At 46.2% G+C, this 19,802-nt stretch overlaps 1 protein-coding gene across 2 annotated transcripts in view; it reads right to left on the reverse strand.

Annotated features, from left to right (window-relative positions):
- PRPF8 (pre-mRNA processing factor 8) overlaps window positions 1-12,709 on the reverse strand; it is a 30,813-nt gene extending 18,104 nt beyond the window's left edge. The window contains exons 1-23 of one of the 2 annotated variants that reach the window (XM_052657087.1): window positions 12,636-12,709; window positions 12,330-12,440; window positions 11,644-11,812; window positions 7,700-7,864; window positions 7,395-7,613; window positions 7,048-7,260; window positions 6,710-6,835; window positions 6,513-6,618; window positions 5,217-5,407; window positions 4,969-5,088; window positions 4,693-4,882; window positions 4,441-4,560; window positions 4,196-4,330; window positions 3,728-3,857; window positions 3,157-3,353; window positions 2,853-3,059; window positions 2,560-2,723; window positions 2,007-2,133; window positions 1,713-1,905; window positions 1,254-1,441; window positions 863-1,101; window positions 500-646; window positions 127-337 (exon numbers count right to left, since the gene is read on the reverse strand). In XM_052657087.1, coding sequence (XP_052513047.1) covers window positions 127-337; window positions 500-646; window positions 863-1,101; window positions 1,254-1,441; window positions 1,713-1,905; window positions 2,007-2,133; window positions 2,560-2,723; window positions 2,853-3,059; window positions 3,157-3,353; window positions 3,728-3,857; window positions 4,196-4,330; window positions 4,441-4,560; window positions 4,693-4,882; window positions 4,969-5,088; window positions 5,217-5,407; window positions 6,513-6,618; window positions 6,710-6,835; window positions 7,048-7,260; window positions 7,395-7,613; window positions 7,700-7,864; window positions 11,644-11,812; window positions 12,330-12,429 — 3,657 coding nt within the window. In that variant the 5' untranslated portion in view covers window positions 12,430-12,440; window positions 12,636-12,709. Of the gene's footprint in view, window positions 1-126; window positions 338-499; window positions 647-862; window positions 1,102-1,253; window positions 1,442-1,712; window positions 1,906-2,006; window positions 2,134-2,559; window positions 2,724-2,852; window positions 3,060-3,156; window positions 3,354-3,727; window positions 3,858-4,195; window positions 4,331-4,440; window positions 4,561-4,692; window positions 4,883-4,968; window positions 5,089-5,216; window positions 5,408-6,512; window positions 6,619-6,709; window positions 6,836-7,047; window positions 7,261-7,394; window positions 7,614-7,699; window positions 7,865-11,643; window positions 11,813-12,329; window positions 12,441-12,590 lie in introns of both variants that reach the window. The other variant, XM_052657088.1, reaches the window with a different exon arrangement.
- Between the last annotated feature and the right edge of the window lie 7,093 nt (window positions 12,710-19,802).

Here is a 19,802-nt window from a genome sequence, read left to right on the forward strand (position 1 = left end):
CACCACTAAGCCCTAGGCTCCCAGGAAGGCCCAGCTGACAATGGAAAGTGTGCTGCGCCTTTCACCCCACACCTGTGAGCATGCAGCTGGGCCTACTCCTGCCCCCGGCCCCACCCGAGACTGTACCTCGTTCTGTAGGTTCCAGACCCCGTCCTTGTGGGTGAACTCCTCATAGCTGGTGCGGCACTTAGGCAGGATGCGGCACTCAAAACCACACATGTTGAACAGCAGGTTGGGGTTGTCCTTACTGTACACGGATACAAAGCTGTTCTCCCACTGAACTGTAGTCACTGAGCGTGGCAGACGGTTCTTGATGTCCCAGAACACTGCCCGACCCCTGCCCACAGAGAACACAGGGTCACACAGGTCTCTTGGAAGGAGCTTCCCTTCAAAGGGCTGCTAGACTGATGACGTCCTGACAGAGCACGCCCTCCCACCCAGGACACCACCTGATCAATCCCCTTTAACCATCCTCTGGGTCCCTCAGGCTTAGACTCACAGGTTGACATCATGCTTCATGAGGCGCATACGGGCGTCTCGGGGCCAGCACTTCTTGTTATTGTAGCCAACGATGTTTTCGTTGTTGGGGTCAGGGTGCTCTGTCAGGTAACGCTGGATAAGGTCCCGAGCCTCATCTGCTGTGAACCTACAGAGACAAGGTTCATGGCTGAGGCCCAAGGACACTGGGATCTCATGAGGCCTATGGCTCCACAGGTGGAGGCCATTCCCAATCCCCACCCTACTCACAGGACTTCATCCCATTTCAGAGCGCCAACCCAGCAGCAAGTCAACTAAAGTACAACAGCTGCTTCAGAAGCTGGGCAAGGACCTCAACACAATAAGACTCCAGGCAAGCCCTCACCTGAAGAAAATATGGATGCGATCAATGTATCTGCAGAAGAGACGGATGGGGTGGGCAGCCTCGGTGGCTATGTCTTGGAAACTGAGGAAATCATTTGGCATTTGAGGTGGCCCAGCCATCTCACTGGCTCGGTGCAATCCCAACACAAGCAAGTCCATCACCAAGCCATAGTACTGTACGATGAAAGAGGCAAACTGCAGGCCTCTGATGATCCCATATGAATTTGTATGGTTCATGTCCTAGAAAGAAAGACAATTCTTAACCACAGCCAAATCCCGGGGTTTTCAGGGCCCATCCTCTTCTGCCTTCCCCCGCCACGGAAATCCCAACTCAGTGGGTCCGACCACCTCCCGCTTCCCCCAATTCCTTGCCACCCTGCCCCAAGACACACCTTGTAATTGATAACGACGTTGTTCTTGGCTGTCATGTAGTCAGCTATGTTGTGGTCAACGATGAGACGCAGCAGCCTATTGAGCAAGGTCAAGTCAATCTTCTCATACATCTTCTCAAATCGTGACTCCAGCATGACATTGCACTCACCCTCGCTTGTCTCCCACACATCCTGCAGGTTATTGATGCCTGGGGGGGAAGAAACACAAAGCTCTGGCAGGTTAGAAGTTCCCTTTCAGGACTAGAGCCTACAGAGCCGTCACATTCCTATCCAGATCATACGACCACTCCATTCATTGGATTGCTAGCTAGCAGAGTCAAACTGCTCAGTGTAACATCAACACCATTTCTTTGGTACCAGGCATCAAGAAAGTAAACTAATTATGCTATCTGGATGAGAATTTCAACGTAGAAATTAAGGTATCTGCCTTCCTTAGAGGCAACCCCAGAAAAGTTTTACCTTGGCACCACTTGTAAACAAGCAGAGGAGGTGGTTCTGTGTCTGCAGGCTTGATCCAGGGTGGGAACAGGCGGCGCTTGTCAGCTTCGTACCATAGGTACTGGTCCAGGTAGGCATCAGTGATCTTCTCCAGCGGCTCCACATCATACACTGGCACCAGGTGGCTATAGAGGTCCATGAACTCAATGCCCACCTGTGGGACAAGGAAGCTGGCTCACACCAACCCACCAAACACCCTGGGTGCCATGAATGAATCACACAGCCAAAAGAAAACGTGTGGGGCATCTCACTCACTTCTTTAAAGGCTCTCTGTGTGAGGAGGTGACGCTTGATGCGGGACAGCGCCTCATGGGGGTTGTCATAGGCCTGCTCGATCAGACCTAGCTCCTCCCTCTGAGACTGGTTTAACCGAGACTTCACACTGACAAGGCAAAAGAAAAGGTGAATGAGGGCACTTCCCTGCTGGTCCAGTGATTAGGAATCCACCTGCCAAAGCAGGGGCATGGGTTCAATCCCTGGCCTGGCCAGGAATATTTCACATGCCGTGGGGGTAACTAAACCCATGCACTGTTAACTTCTAAGCCCAAGCTCCAGAGCCCATGCTCCACAAAAGAAACCACTGCAATGAGAAACCCACACACTGCAAGCAGAGTAGCCCGTTTGCTGCAACAAGAGAAGGCCCAAGGGCAACAATGAAGACCCAGTGCAGGCAAAAAATAAATTTAAAAAGTGTGAATGGGAAAACCAAGAGGAAGCCATCCCCAGAAAGGCCTTCTCTGGACTCTAAAGATGATGCCACTCTGTGTCCATCACCTCCCTACAGGAACCTGTCGACTCTACTCCTCACCTGTAAGCTTCCTTGAGCCGCTCCAAAGCCAAGATCAGCAACTTGGTGTCATGCTTGTAGGAGAGCGGGGGGAAGGGGATGGGCGAGAATCTACGGCTTTCCAGCCAATGCACAGTAGTGGTATACACTGCCACCGCTTCCTCTGCTGTGATGTAAGGACCGTCCTGCAAGGTGGATATGAGAGTCAGCTTCCCACTGTAGCCTCATCCCACCAGGGCCAGGCATGGTCCCAACTCTGCAGTCTGCCCTCCTGCTCGCCCCCCGTGCCCCTAGCCCAGCCTATTCCATCCAACCTTTAGGTAGTTGTGCTGCCGCTCCTGCTCTGCCTTCAGGTAGAGCCGAGTCAGGCGGCCCAGGTTCTTTTTGCACACAGTCTTGTCTACAGTGGCCCCGCGGCGGATGCGTTCTCGGTTGTAGTGGGCGGTGTTGGTCCACCAGTCAGCCTTGGCCTTCACATACCGAAGAATCATATTCTCTATCGGTGTTGGCAGCCCAGGGACCTGAAAGTGCAAAAGGCACGATGAGAAAGTGACAGGGGGCTAAAGTCCAGGAGTGATAACATCCAGGCCCCTCTATGAGCTGGGGAGACCTCCCCACCTTCCACGGAATGTTGGCCTTCCAGCAGCGCCAGGCCTCACTGAGGTGCTGCAGGATCGTCCGGGCCTTATTCTGCTTGATCCCCTCAGGCATCATGTCCAGGATGTCATGCATCACAGCGGCCCGAAGCTCAAGGTCAAAATGCGACTCCACTCGCTGCTTTGTTACCGTCTTGGCCACCCCCTTTGAGTGTCGGCCTAGAAGTGAAAGTGGTTAAAAGCAAGATCGTTGTTCCTACTAAAGTCTCTACTTTCATGTCCGTTGATAACCACAGTTACAGTGAAATCAGTTCAGTATGAACAAAGCCCAGCACATGCAAGACACAATATGTCTGAAAAGATTCCCAACGAGGCTTCTGAGGCATTTCCATCCTGTAGATGCTCACTGGCCTTAAGGCTCCACAATGAAGCCCAAGAAAAGAGAATACTAGGTCAGACTCATTAGATACTGGGCCTTAGAGGTGATCGGACAGGAAGGGATGCTCAATCTCAAACAAGGACAAGGGAAGGATCAGGCGCACACGTGACCTATTCTTGAATGGGCGAAGTCAGACATGGAGAAAACCACTCACCTTCAAACTGCCGGGCCAGGAGGTTGCCCAGCCATCGCTCCAGCAAAGGGGTGATGCCACGCATGAAAAACAGCCAGACCCGCCAGCCAGCAGCCCAGAAACCACAGCCAGGGCCCTTCCCTACAGGACCCTAGGATCCCAAGCAAAAGTCAAAAACACAAGTTAGTAATTCATTCAGACAACAACAGAACACTGGGCAGAGATGGAGCAGAGAGCAGAGGTATGGCGATAAAGGGGGAAGAAAGAGAAGACTCTTCTAAGACCTCAGTATTTAAAATGGAGTTAATGAGGAAACCAGCAACTGAGATTTTAAACTAAAGGTGGGCTCTGGGGAGAAGTGATGAGATCTACAGGACAGCAGTAATAACACTCAAAGCCTCTCTCCAAATAGGCCCTTGGAAAGAGCCCTGACCGATGGAAAGATTAAGATGGATCTGAGAACATGAATGCACAAGGGCAGGGTCCTACCGTGTTAAAGCGATAATAGATAAGGTGCTTCAGGTCCTTGCACATACGAATCTGCCGCATCAGCTTGTATTTGTAGCGGTACATGCCCGTCAGCTGCCCCACGTGGGCGAAGATATACTGCAACCCATCTGCCAGCTGCAACACAGTGGCCCCAGCAGGCTTTAAGCTAGAGCCAGCTCCATGATCAGCCCAGGCTTCACCCAGCTTCCCTACATGGGGCAGGGACTGGGGATTCCTAGCCTCACCTGGAAGGCATCCACATTGCCCAACCGATACTGTACATGACTGTCCACCACCAGCTTAGTTAGACGCAGAACTTCTCGACACAGATGGAAAGCATTTCCAAAACGAGATTTCTTTCTTTCCTAGAAAAAACGCCAAGGACAGAAACAACACTAGTCAGCAATGCTCAGGACTGGATGCACACCTTCCCAAGAGGCCAGGGCAAAACCAGTCCGTCCTCAGCCCAGGACCCCCTTAAGGTCCAATGCAAGTACCTTGGTGGTGAGCGTCTTAACAGGTTTAAGGTTGAAGTTGTAATCCAGGTGCAGATAGTTGAGGTTCTTACGGTGAATGAGAAGGTTGAGCATGTTGTAGCCCTGGCGGCAAACCTGTAGCCCCACCTCCACCCAATCCAGCTTGGTAGACTGGAAGAATTTGGTGGCTTTGAAGGATCGGAATAGATACCTGGGATGGGAATAAGGAGTGAGAGTGAGCCACCTGATCATCTCTGGAACAGAAGAAGGCTGAGCAGGGGCCCCAGGGCACCTCACCTCTTCTTTTGGGCTTTCGGGGGCCGGTGCTTCAGGGCATTCAGCACATAGTACTTAAGCAGCTTCTGGTAGGAGACCCTCACTTTCACAGGCTGCCCAGCAGGACAATGCTCCCGATACCTGAAAAAACACACCCATTAGAGCTTGGCCCACCTCTCCCTCCAGCTGCCCTGTTAAAGGCTCTATGCCCACCCAGCTGGAGTCTTTAATCCTATACATCTGCTATTCTCCCTAGGTAGAAGCCTTACCAGTTCTTGACAAGGGGGATGTCTAGGGCCCGGCGAGTGCGACCAGAGCGTAGGTTGAAGGGCCGGGGGGCCCAGAGCAGGGCGATGCCATTGGCTGTATTGTCTGTGTAGAGGGGTGTGTCCTTCAGAAAGGGCTCCACAAACTCTGGGAGCTCGAACTCCTCATCGTCATCTGGCAATGGTTCCTGGCTCTGAAAGAAGAACCCCCAAGGGTTTAGCTCCTGCTGAACTGGGGAGAGACCTGGGATGAGAGAGAAACTCTCTGGGGCCAAACACAGTGGCTACATCTGCTATGGAAACTGGGCTGCCTGACAAGAGAAGCCCTGAAGAACCAGGGCAAAGGAGGCCAAGGGAGCAGAGAACAGGGCAGGGCCAACTGGGCAAGTAAGCAGCACTCCTCTCACTGCAACTGGCTCCACCAGAGGCCTCTCAGAGGAGCCCCCAGTACCAGGGAGAGAGAAACATGCAATCACCTCCTGTCCAAGCTCCAAAAACTGGGCCTGGGGAAGGAGATCTGTTTATGTTAAGAACATGATAGAACATGAATCAACATCAAAAACACTGTGCCAAGTGTAAGAAGCCAGCCACAAAAGACTACATACTGTACAACTCTATTTATACGACATGTTCAAAATAGGCAAATCTACAGAGACAGAAAGCAGATTAGCAATTGCCTAGACATGGAAAATTCAAGAGAAATAGACGGTGACTACCACGGGTGCAGGTTTTCTTTCTGAGGAAATGAAAATGTCCTAATAAATGGAGTGATGGTTACACAGCTCTGTGAATAAACTAAAACCACTGAATCATACACTTTAAATGGGTGAACTGTGTGGTAGTGAATTATAGCTCAAAAAAAGGATTTAAAGACACCCTGGCGAGACTTTCCTGGTGGTCCAGTGGATAAGACTTAGCACTTCCAACGCAAGGGACACAGGTGTGATCCCTGATCAGAGAACTAGATCCCACATGCCACAACTAAGGCCTGGTGCAGCCAAATAAATAATAAAATATTTTGAAAAATAAAAAATTTTTCTGGAAACAGACCAGAATAAGATTAGAGTCCCAGAGGAGAAACAATAAAGCCCAGATGGGTAATCACAGAAACCAAGATAATATCAATAACTTGGTTTGAGCCAAGTGCCAAACTCTCACATTACAGTTCCCCTCTTACAGCTTGAGGGGAACACTTAAGGATGGAAATCATGTCTCCCTCTAGCTGGACTTTTATCTAGTCATGCTTCTGCCCAGTCAGGAAATTTCTCTTGAAGAGCTGAGAATGTCCCTTCCTCTCACCTTGACAGAGTGTCTATGGGAAATTGGGTTGATCAAAGGATCAAAGTAGAAAGCTGGCAAATCAGGATCCTCAGTTTTGATGAACACAACATTAGGAGTGTGGTACCTGAAATGAAACAAGAGTCAGCCAAGGTGCTCCCCGCTGGCCCAACCGAAATGCAGCCACCCCTTTCACCCAGCTGGGCTCCAGCTCTCACCAGGTGAGGTGGACATGGTGCGGCAGGTTGTTATACAGGTAAGGAAACGCAATCTTGTACTCGGTGCGGATAGGCTGCCGGATGATGATCTTGTTAATGTCATTGAATTCATTCCAGTCTTCATCCCTAGGGCACAGAATCAAGGGTGAGCAGCTGAGCTGGGCAGTCTGGAAACTACAATGGGATCTAAAGGATCAAGATTAGATTTTACAATGGCTGCTTCATGTTGATGTTGGGCAGAAACCAACACAATTCTGTAAAGCAATTCTCCTTCAATTAAAAAATACATTTAAAATTTATTTTTTTAATTTAAAAACACTCTACTCTCTCTAACTTACTGTAGGTTGATGTCTCGGACAAGAGGCTCAAATTTGGGGCCTCCAGGAATGGCCATATTAAGTGCCTTGGATGTAAAAAAGGCCTTCAGATCAAACAGATAGAAGTAATTGTCATCAACCAAGTCTGTCAAGAGCTGATTGGCCAGGCGGTAGAGAGTGGACATCATAGGCAATGTGAACTGCCAGCGCTGGTAAGTGGAACCATTTACATACCTAGGGAAAAAAGAGAGGCCCATGTAAGTTCAAGTAGGTGTACCAGCTAGCCAGGTCATGCTACCTACTGGTCTCCCAGGACCCCTCTGGAGTTGCAAACCCTCACAGGCGTGGGAACTCCAACTCTCACTCACTTCCGGCTATCCCTTAATGGCTGGTGGTCATAGAACCAGTCCAATACAGGGGCATCCTCCTCAGGGTCCAGCTCCAGCTGAATGGCTTCCAGTGGCTCAACATCTAGGATATTGTCAGCATAGTCCAAAGGTGGCTCCTCATCATCAAAAGGGGGGAAACGCATCCTCTTGAAATGCCTCCTGTCTCTTTTTTCCCGACGCATCATAATCCACATTGACCTGGAAGTCGACAATGTCACGCAACAGTTTCTGCACAGTGTCCCCTCAACTGCCACCACCACACCCCACATTCCAGCCCTTCTCACCCCCACTGGGAGATGTAGACAGGTTCAATGACCCAGGGGATCTCATTGACAAAGGAAATGGCTCCGGTGATGTGGTACAGCACAGGCACATCCCGGATCTGTTCCCAAGGCATAGGCATGTTCTCCAGGAGCTTGAGGACTGCATGTGGCATGTACTTGAGGGCACTGTAACAATAGGAAGAGAGATGATTAGAAACGACAAGGTGTTCTGCTACCTGGGCCATGCAAAGAAGTAACAAGGTACCACAGTATCCGGCCTTACAGTCTAAACTCCTAAGTACAGTACACAGGCCCTCCACAGTATCCGGCCTTACAGTCTAGACTCCTAAATATAGTACACAGGCCCTCTGTGACCAGGAACTCTGCCTCCCCACCTCCAACAGTGCCACTTTTTTTTCTTAAACATCACTGTCCCACAATACTGGGTTTCAGTCCCTCTAAATCACCAGCTGTCTCCCTAAAAACAGCTTTTAGACTATCTCACATCCTATCTCTCTATGAAGTGAAGTCGCTCAGTCGTGTCCGACTCTTTGCAACCCCACGGACTGTAGCCTACTACGCTCCTCTGTCCATGGGATTTTCCAGGCAAGAGTACTGGAGTGGGTTGCCATTTCCTTCTCCAGAGGATCTTCCTGACACAGGGATCGAACCCACATCTCCTGCACTGTAGGCAGATGCTTTACCGTCTGAGCCTAAATAATAAAATATTCACTACACTTTATTTTAATCATTTGTCTGTTATGTCAGTAGGCCATAAGCTCCAGAAAAACTGTTGCTTCCTGACTGTTGCTATATCCCTGGCACCTAGCACAGTTCTCAAATACTTTTGAAATAAACACAACTTCCGTTGCTGTCTTGGACTAGTTCATGAAATGGCTAACACTTTTGTGTAAAAATGAAAAAGGATCTGCTAAGGTATTTATACCTGTACTCACCCACCTTGGGAAAACAAAAGGACACAAAGACCTCAGGAAGTAACTACCCTCAAACCTGAAGATTCTTGTCACTTAGGAATTACAGGCAACAAGAATGTACGCTTTAATTCACTCAAAGATAAAGACGTCTTATCATAGTACCAACAGGACAAATTAAAAACTCCAGTCCCAGATCAGGGAAAAGAAACAGAGCAACAAAGAACATAACTGAGAACATCTTACATTGTTGGTAGCAACATAAATTGTTACAGTCACTAAGAAGAACAATATGGAGGTTCCTTAAAAAAACTAAAAAACAGAGCTACCATACGAGCCAGCAATCCTACTCCTGGGCATATATATATAGAAAACCATAATTGAAAACAAACACAAAACCCAATGTTCACTGCAGTACTACTTCCAACAGCCAAAACGTGAAAACAACCTGAACGCAGATCAACAGATGAATGGATAAAGAAGACGCAGCACATGCACACTCAGTCCAGTCCAGTCGCTCAGTCGTGGCCGACTCTGCGACCCCATGAACTGCAGCACGCCAGGCCTCCCCGTCCATCACCATCTCCCGGAGTTCACTCAGACTCACGTCCATTGAGTCGGTGATGCCATCCAGCCATCTCATCCTCTGTCGTCCCCTTCTCCTCCTGCCCCTAATCCCTCCCGGGATCAGAGTCTTTTCCAATGAGTCAACTCTTTGCATGAGGTGGCCAAAGTACTCGAGCTTCAGCTTTAGCATCATTCCTTCCAAAGAACATCCAGGACTGATCTCCTTTAGAATGGACTGGTTGGATCTCCTTGCAGTCCAAGGGACTCTCAAGAGTCTTCTCCAACACCACAGGTCAAAAGCATCAATTCTTCGGTGCTTAGCTTTCTTTATGGTCCAACTCTCACATCCATACATGACTACTGGAAAAACCATAGCCTTGACTAGACGGACCTTTGCTGGCAAAGTAATGTCTCTGCTTTTGAATATGCTGTCTAGGTTGGTCATAACTTTCCTTTCAAGGAGTAAGCATCTTTTAATTTCATGGCCGCAGTCACCATCTGCAGTGATTTTGGAGCCCCCCAAAATAAAGACTGACACTGTTTCCACTGTTTCCCCATCTATTTCCCATGAAGTGATGGGACCAGATGCCATGATCTTCGTTTTCTGAATGTTGAGCTTTAAGCCAACTTTCTCACTCTCCAGTTTCACTTTCATCAAGAGGCTTTTTAGTTCCTCTTCACTTTCAGCCATAAGGGTGGTGTCATCTGCATATCTGAGGTTATTGATATTTCTCCTGGCAATCTTGATTCCAGCTTGGGCTTCATCCAGTCCAGCGTTTCTCATGATGTAATCTGCATGAGTTAAATAAGCAGGGTGACAATATACAGCCTTGACGTACTCCTTTTCCTATTTGGAACCAGTCTGTTGTTCCATGTCCAGTTCTAACTGTTGCTTCCTGACCTGCATACAGGTTTCTCAAGAGGCAGGTCAGGTGGTCTGGTATTCCCATCTCTTTCAGAATTTTCCAGTTTATTGTGATCCACACAGTCAAAGGCTTTGGCATAGTCAATAAAGCAGAAATAGATGTTTTTCTGGAACTCTCTTGCTTTCTCCATGATCCAGCGGATGTTGGCAATTTGATCTCTGGTGCCTCTGCCTTTTATAAAACCAGCTTGAACATCTGGAAGTTCACGGTTCACATACTGCTGAAACCTGGCTTGGAGAATTTTGAGCATTACTTTACTAGCGTGTGAGATGAGTGCAATTGTACGGTAGTTTGAGCACTCTTTGGCATTGCCTTTCTTTGGGATTGGAATGAAAACTGACCTTTTCCAGTCCTGTGGCCACTAGTGCAGTACTTTCACAGCATCATCTTTCAGTATGATATGTACATCATAATGTACATATACATTAGTACAATGGAATATCACTCAGCCATAAAAAAGGAAATAATGCCATTTGTAGAAATACAGATGGACCTAGAGATTATCACACTGAGTCAAGTCAGACAAAGGAGAAATATTGTATGACATCCCTATATGTGGAATTTAACAACAAATGGAATCAACATTTCCAGGAGAAATATCAATAACCTCAGATATGCAGATGACACCACCCTTATGGCAGAAAACGAAGAATAAGCCTCTTGATGAAAGTGAAAGAGCAGAGTGAAAAAGTTGGCTTAAAACTCAACATTCAGAAAACTAAGATCACAGCATCTGGTCCCATCACTTCATGGCAAACAGATGGGGAAACAATGGAAACAGGAGAGACTTTATTTTCTTGGGCTCAAAAATCACTGCAGATGGTGACTGCAGCCATGAAATTAAAAGATGCTTGGTCCTTGGAAGAAAAGCTATGACCAACCTAGACAGCATATTAAAGAGCAGAGACATTACTTTGCCAACAAAGGTCTGTCTAGTCAAAGCTATAGTTTTTCCAGTAGTCATGTATGGATGTGAGAGTTGGACCATAAAGAAAGCTGAGCACTGAAGAATTGATGCTTTTGAACTGTGGTGTTGGAGAAGACTTTTGAGAGTCCCTTGGACTGCAAGGAGATCCAACCAGTCAATCCTAAAGGAAATCAGCCCTGAATATTCATTGGTGCTCAAGCTGAAACTCCAGTACTCTGGTCACCTGATGTGAAGAACTGACTCATTAGAAAAGACCCCGATGCTAAGAAAAATTGAAGGCAGAAGGAGAAAGGGCTGACAGGATGAGATGGTTGGATGGCATCACCGACTCGATGGACATGAGTTTGAGCAAGCTCTGAAAGTTGGTAACGGACAGGGAAGCCTGGTGTGCTGCAGTCCATGGGGTCACAAAGGATGGGTCACGACTGAGTGACTGAACTGAGCAACAAAAGATACAAATGAACTTTATTTAAATGGATAACCACCCAGATGAGCTGTCTGAGAACATTAAAAGTCCCAAAATGACAGCAGCTCTCCAGGACTGAAACATAAGAGACAGGCAGAAGGAAAATGGACCAAATTCCAAATGAAATAATTCCAGGATAGTCTTACCCCAAGTACACCCTTTTATCATGCCGAAACTTCCTGTTGGTCATGTCTCCATGGTCTCGGATGATCTTCCTGACATGTTCTGGAGGCATGTCTTCCTTCTGCGCATCCACAAATCCAAACTTCCGCTTTTCGGCATAGCGCTTGGCCTGCAATTGTTGCCATTTTCGGGCTGCAAAGACACCTCAGTTTAAAGATCTGCACAACATTCGCTTCATCTCCCCCCACCTCTCACCCTGAGTTTCTGTCAGGATGCGTGACAGTGGGTGGGCATCCAGAAGGAACACTCCCTGCCAATTCTCTTGTCAACTTGCTCTGCTTTACTTTTTTAAATTTTTGCCAGCCATTTATCATTGCCTGGTATTTTTGGTACAACTAATGAAACCGTTTTTGTTTTATAAACTATGTCCCTTTGCAATTTAAACCCTGTAAGGGAAAGGGTTTTGCCCGCATCACTATTGTATCCCCATTGTCTGGAATCAATGCCTACAAGTAATAGGCACTTAAAAAAGAAAAAAAAAAGGATGGTTTCAGATACTCGATTAGATGAAAAAATAAATGGGGGCTAATAAGTGCACTAACCTAATGTTTTGACACCTGACAAAACAGGAGAAGGGGTCAAACCCGCTGCGCGCACGCGCACACTGACACACCCGCCCCCAGGCGCCTCTACCGCCCGCTCTCTTCACCTTTCTCCTGCAGCTTCTCCTCCGACATGTAGTCTGGCAGCGGGGCTAGTGGGCCAGGCACCGGGTTACCCGGCCCTCGGTAAGGAAATACTCCGGCCATGCCCGGAGAATCTGGGGAGCAGCAGAAGAAAAAAAAATTAACGAACAGGGCCCAGGCCCTCAAGAGGGGCCACAGAAACACGTCGAAACCCCCCGCCTGCAATTCCGCCTCGCTCAGAGTGCGCCGGCCCAGTCCGTCTGGCCGCTCAGCCCCAACCTAACCTCGCCTCGCCTCCAGCAGCCTGGCCCTTACAGTCCGCCACGCACCCCTTTAGCCCCTCACACAGACGGCCGCTTTTCAGCAAGGCAATGGCGGCAAGCCTACGTCCGCTCCGCGTTCCCAAAGCCAGGAAGTACGCAACCCAGGTTCAGCGGTTGACCCAATAGGCGCCAAAGTACTCGGGCGGTTTGGCGAACTCACCAATTACAGTTGCAATTCGGGCAGGAAGGGGCGGGACCAAGGACGGAAGTATTGAGCTCGAGGGGGTGTGGTTGGAATGGATGCAAGCCCCTCCTTCCGCTTTTTTAGAACAGTTTCTAGGGCCTAAGCTGCGACTGGCCTGAAAGTGAAAGTGTTAGTTGTTCAGGCGTGTGGAATTCTATTAAACTCCACGGACTGTAGCCCGCCAGGCACTTCTGTTCATGGGATTCTTCAGGCAAGAATACTGGAATGGTTGCCATTCCCTTCTCCAGGGGCTCTTCTTGACCCAGAGATCGAACCCGGCCTCCTGTATTGCAGGCAGATTTTTTACCGTCAGAGCTACCGGGGAAGCAACTTTGCGATTCGCCTGGGGCCACTGGAAACCCAAGCTTCCAGAATTTTAATAAATTTGTCGAAATTTGGGGCTTCCCAGGTGGCTTAGTGGTAAAGAATCCGCCTGCCAATGCAGGATTGTCAGGAGACACGGGTTTGATCCCTCGGTTGGGAAGATCCGCTGGAGGAGGAAATGGCCACGCACTCCAGTATTCTTACCTGGAGAATCCTATGGTCAGAGAAGCCTGACGGGCTACAGTTCACGGGATCGCAAGGAGTCAGACACGACTGAACACACATGCACGTGGAAATTTGTACTTTACTCTGTGTCTAGTCTTATGTATTTAGACTTGACTTGACGTGCAATATTAACTCCGAGTCAGTCAGTCTTTTGTTCATGTGTTCAGTCGTTAATTCAGCCATCATTTATTGAAGGCTCACTAATGTATCAGGGGTTGGGGAGAGGGGCAGGTGGGGAGAGGGGAAAGCCAACTGCAAGGAGCTCAACAGGTAGCCCTGAGGTAGACAAGAACCTGAGCTCTTGTGATGCTCTGTGATAGGAATTCGGGGGCAGGGTATTTAACCCTTTGTTGTCAAGGAGGAGTTAGTCAGTGAACCGTCAAAATAAAAGAGGTGGTGGGGAACTACATTGCAGAAAATTTTCTCCCCTTCCCTCTTCATTCCTATTTTCTGTCTCTGGCAACCCTATGGAGGGTATAATGAACACCCTATAACTCCTTCTGAACTCTTTAGTTGTGTCTTTCTGCTTGAATTGCCCTACATCTCCTTGACTTCTTTGTTTTACCTTTCATCCTTCTTGCTCCATTTTTGGTAACAACGTTGAATCTGACTTAGATCAGTTTGTTCAAACACTCACAAAGTTTATTGTGGAGGATGTAGAGGACTTGTAATCCTTACAGCTTCTTCATCTAGATGGTAATTTAGGACTCGTAGGAGAAAGTGACACCTATGCAAAGGAGGGTCCAGGCCATTGCAGGCTGGTGTGGAGGTTTATGTAGTTCAAAGAAGAGAGGAGCAGTATTAGAGATGTGTTGGAGATGGGTGATTTAAGGGATTTCAGGAGGTGAAGAAAGAAGAAGGGAAAAGGAATCCCAGGTGGTGGTAAATTCTAAGGTTAGAGTTTGGAAAGAAAAAAAATATGGCATGTTGTAAAGCAACCAACAAATCAACCTGGCTGCAATAGAAAGCCCAGTATCATCTTTATTATGTTCATCCTTGTCAGTGTCGTGAAGTCCTTAGCACTTGTATAAGGTTCACTGTGTGCCAGGCATTACTCTAAAACCTGCTAAAATTCTAATATCATCTGTTTTAGTTAATGGTATTGTACCAATGTCAGCTTCCTAGTTTCAATTGTCTTACTACTGTTATGTCCTGTTGCTAGGTAAGAAGTTCTCAAGTAGGTGAAGGGTACACAGGGACTCACTGTACTATTTTCTAAATGGGATTATTGAGAAATAATTTGCACTCCATAAAGTTCACCTGTTTAAAGTATACAATCCAATGGCTTTTAATATATTTACAGAGTTGTGCAATTACCACTACCTAATTCTGAAACATTCTCGAAAGAAACCATGTACCTATTAGCATTCACACCCCATTTCTTCCCACCTCCTTCTCCTCAACCCTTCAGTTCAGTCACTCAGTCATGTCCAACTCTTTGAGACCCCATGGACTGTAGCACGCCAGGCTTCCCTGTCCATCACCAACTCGCAGAGCTTACTCAAACTCATGTCCATCGAGTCGGTGATGCCATCCAACCATCTCATCCTTGTAGTCCCCTTCTCCTCCCACATTCAATGTCTCCCAGCATCAGTCTCTTTTCTAACGAGTCAGTTCTTCACATCAGGTGGTCAAAGTAGTGGAGTTTCAGCTTCAGCATCAGTCCTTTCAATGAACACCCAGGACTGATTTCCTTTAGGATTGACTGGTTGGATCTCCTTGTAGTACAAGGGACTCTCAAAAGTCTTCTCCAACACCACAGTTCAAAAGCATCAATTCTTTGGTGCTCAGCTTTTTTTATGTCCAACTCTCACATCCATACATGACTATTGGAAAAACCATAGCCTTGACAGACCTTTGTTGGTAAAGTAATGTCTCTGTTTTTTAATGTGCTGTCTAGGTTGGTCATAGCTTTTCTTCCAAGGACCAAGCATCTTTTAATTTCATGGCTGCAGTCACCATCTGCAGTGATTTTTGAGCCCAAGAAAATAAAGTCTCTCACTATTTCCATTGTTTCCCCATCTGTTTGCCATGAAGTGATGGAACTGGATGCCATGATCTTAGTTTTCTGAGTGTTGAGTTTTAAGCCAACTTTTGCACTCGCCTCTTTCACTTTCATCAAGAGGCTCGTTAGTTCTTTGCTTTCTGTCTTAAAGGTGGTGTCATTTGCATATCTGAGGTTATTGATATTTCTCCCAGCAATCTTGATTCCAGCTTCTGCTTCATCCAGCCCAGTGTTTCTCATGATGTACTCTGCATTTAAGTTAAATAAGCAGGGTGACAATATACCCAGTTGTGGATGTGACTGGTGATGGAAATAAAGTCTGATGATGTAAAGAGCAATATTGCATAGGAACCTGGAATGTTAGGTCCATGAATCAAGGCAAATTGGAAGTGATCAAACAGGAGATGGCAAGAGTGAACATCGACATTTTAGGAATCAGCGAACTAACATGGACTGGAATGGGTGAATTTAACTCAGATGATCCATTGTATCTACTACTATGAGCAAGAAGCCCTTAGAAGAAATGGAGTAGCTGTAGGGTAAGGGAGTTAGAAAAGGCGAGGTTTGGAAAAAGAACAAGACTGGCACTTTCCAGGAACAGATACCTTTGATGAGGTGAGAAGGGGCAGCAGTCAGATTAGTGAGCTGCTGCACTAACCCAAGAAAAGAGTAAGTATATTAGGCGTATATGTGGAACTCTATTGTCTTAAGGGGGCCTGTTCCTATCCAAGGTTGTTCAGAGTAGTTATCTCTTAAACTGCTAGGACAAGGAATTCTGGAGATCGGCCAGAGGCTGGACCAGCTGGGAGCTAGGTGTAATCAACCTTAATGTCCATTTTTTTTTCCTTTGGGTGAGAGAGTTCTTTGTTTTGCATAGAATGGTGGGGAGGACCCAGAGGGGAGTTTTAACTCCAGGCTATTTTGAGTCTTGTAACTTTCCTGCAGTAGCCCTTATAGTAAACAAGAGTCTGAAATGCAGTACGTGGATGCAATCTCAAAAACGACAGAATGATCTCTGTTCCGTTTCCAAGGCAAACCATTCAATATCACAGTAATTCAAGTCTATGCCCCAACCAGTAATGCTGAAGAAGCTGAAGTTGAACAGTTCTATAAAAACATACAAGACCTTCTAGAACTAACGCCCAAAAAAGATGTCGTTTTCATTATAGGGGACTAGAATGCAAAAGTAGGAAGTCAAGAGATACCTGGAGTAACAGGCAAATTTGGCTTTGGAGTACAAAACGAAGCAGGTCAAAGGCTAATAGGGTTTTGCCAAGAGAACGCACTGGTTGTAGCAAACACCCTCTTCCAACAACACAAGAGAAGACTCTACATATGGACATCACCAGATGGTCAATACCGAAATTAGATTGATTATATTCTTTGCAGCCGAAGATAGAGAAGCTCTACACAGTCAGCAAAAACAAAACCAGGAGCTGACTATGGCTCAGATCATGAACTCCTTATTGCCAAATTCAGATTTAAATTGAAGAAAGTAGGGAAAACCGCTAGACCATTCAGGTATGACCTAAATCAAATCCCTCCTCACCCCTAGGCAAATACTAATCTACTTTTTTTCTCTATAGATTTGCCTGGTCTGGATATTTCATATAAATGGAATCATAAGATAGTGACTTTTTAACTTTTGTGACTGGCTTCTTTTACTTAGCATATCTTTGAGATTCATCCTTGTTGTATCACATATGTTTTCTTTGGAGAAATGTCCTTTCAGATCCTTTGCCTGTTTTAAAATGGAACTGTCTCTATGTATTCTAGATACAAGTTCCCTGTTATATATATGATATGCACGATTTTTCTCCTATTCTTTGGATTATCTTTTCACTTTCTGGGTGATATTCTTTGAAGCACAGACATTTTTAATTCGTATGAAGCCTAACTTATCAAATCTTCTATTGCTTATGACTTTGGTGTCATATCTTAGAAATCATTGCCTAACCCAAGTCACAATGGTGCAATGCTGTGTTTTCTTTCAAGAGTTTTATAGTTTCAACTCTTACCTATTTATGATTCACTTTGAATTCATTTTGCATAGGGGTCCAAATTCATTATTTTGCATATAGATATCCAATTGTTTCAGCACCCTTTGTTAAAAAGACTACTCTGTTCTTTGTCAAAATTCAACTGACCATTTGTTTGTTTCTGAACTCTCAACTCTGTCCCGTTGAGCTATATGTTTATCTTTATGCTCTCTCTGCTATTTTTGCAACTTCCATGTGAGTCTAAGTGAAGTGAGGTCACTCAGTCGTGTCTGACTCTTTGCAACCCCATGGACTGTAGCCTACCAGGCTCCTCCCTCCATGGGATTCTCCAGGCAAGAGTACTGAAGTGGGTTGCCAGTTCCTTCTCCAGGGGATCTTCCCGACCCAGGGATCGAACCCTGGTCTCCCGCATTCCAGGCAGACACTTTAACCTCTGAGCCACCAGGGAAGCCCAGGTGAGTCTAAAAAGTATTTCCAAACAGTTAATACATCAGATAACTTAATCCTCAAAACAACCTTATGAAATAGATATTATTATCTCCATTTTACTGATGAGAAACCCAGACTCAGAAAGGTTGAGTAACCTGCCTTGGGGCACTTGATTAATTGCATAAACTATGTGTCAGGCTCTCTCTAACTTATAGAGATTTAATTGTCACAATAATTCAGTCAGGTAGGTGCTATTATTTAGCCTCATTTTGTAGATGAATAAACTGAAGCTCAGGGAAACCGAGTTTCTTGCTTAAGGCCGCACAGACAGCAAATAATAGAGATGGTAAATAATGGCTCTGGAGCTTGTGGGGTTTTTTTTTTTTTTTTTGGCTGTGTTGTCAAGATCTTTAGTTGCAGTGTGCAAGCTCAGTAGTTGCTCTGCAGCATGTCGGATCTTGGATCAAACCCACGTCCCCTACATTACAAGGTGGATTTTTAAACACTGGACCACCAGGGAAGTCCCTGGAACTTCTGTTCTTAACCGTACTGCTATATCATTGTCTATGTTCTTCTCAGAAACATAAATGATACAGATGAGAAAATTGGGACCAAATCAAAGCTGGTCTTGAATTCCAAACAGAGTTTTGACCTAATTGCCAATGATTTCCAAACTTTTTCTTTTAAAGATGGAAAACACTTGTGCCAACAAAATAATTTGCAAATGAAGAAACTAAAGACTAAAGGAATTAAGAATTTCTCTTAATGTCTTGTAACTGTTCAAACACCGTATGTCTTGCGTTAATCTGATGAAGTTCAATTGAGTGGGAAAGTGACCAAACCAGAAACAGATCAGAACAGAAAATATTAGCTTCCAGTGTTATTAATTGCAGCCAAACCAGTCTCCTCATTGTTTACGAAGTTTAAAACTGGACTTGGAGGGGACTATGGATCATATAGGTCAGGGTCCCCAGCCTTTTTGGCACCGCAGATCAGTTTCATGGAAAACCATTCTTTCACAACCGGGGGTCGAGGGGAATGGTTTCAGGAAAATTCAAGCACATGATATTTATTGTGTGTCATATGTGTTAGTTGCCTAGTTGTATCCGACTCTTTGTGACCCCCCACCCCCCACCGCCCTGCTTTGTGACCCTGTGGGCCATAGCCTGCCAGGCTTCTCTGTCCATGGGATTTTACAAACAAGAATACTGGAGTGGGTAGCCATTCCCTGCTACAGGGGATCTTCCCAACCCAGGGATGGAACCCAGGTCTCCTGCATTGCAGGAAGACTCTTTACCATCTGAGCCACCATTAAGCGTCAGATCCTGGAGTTTGGGGACCCCTGATATAGATGAAGGAGTCTTCTGGCTTAAAATATGCAAGTGGCAGTCTAGGAACACAGAAGAGAGGTTGAACCATCAGTTCATGAGAAAGCCAGGAGAAAGAATCTGCACATAGGAAAAAGAAAAACAGAAAACTGATGAGGAGGGCTGGAGAAACACATGGCCTGGAATAAGAAAAGGCCTTAAAACCCAGGGAGGGCACAGCTGGAAAAATTGGAAGAGGCACACAGGAAGGAAGACTTTCAAGAAAAAGAAGCCCTCTGTCATGTGAAATGATGTATGAGGTACAAGAAGACTGAGAAAGGACACAAGCTCGAAAAGAGTTTTCTGACCTAGGAGAGCAGTGTCATAAAAATAAGGGGAGAGGAAGCTTCTCTGGTGCCAAGGAGGATCATGAAACAGTGGAAGAAATGGGAATCCACCATTCATTTGAAAATTTGGACATGAAAAAAGATAAGAATTTAAACCAAGCAAGATGGTTAAGAGAAATTGAGATGAGAAAGAAGGTAGATTAGAATCACAGAACCAACAAAGACATCAGAGATTATCGTGCCCAAATTCCTCTTCAATGCAGGATGTCTTTGCAAAGTATACTTAACACTGAAAAGATTTCATTCTACAAAGGCTTAATGCACACCTCCTGGTGCTGGCCTTGCCAGGGTG

The sequence above is a fragment of the Budorcas taxicolor genome, chromosome 19 (genome assembly GCF_023091745.1).
Source record: "Budorcas taxicolor isolate Tak-1 chromosome 19, Takin1.1, whole genome shotgun sequence".
Lineage (NCBI taxonomy): Eukaryota > Metazoa > Chordata > Mammalia > Artiodactyla > Bovidae > Budorcas > Budorcas taxicolor.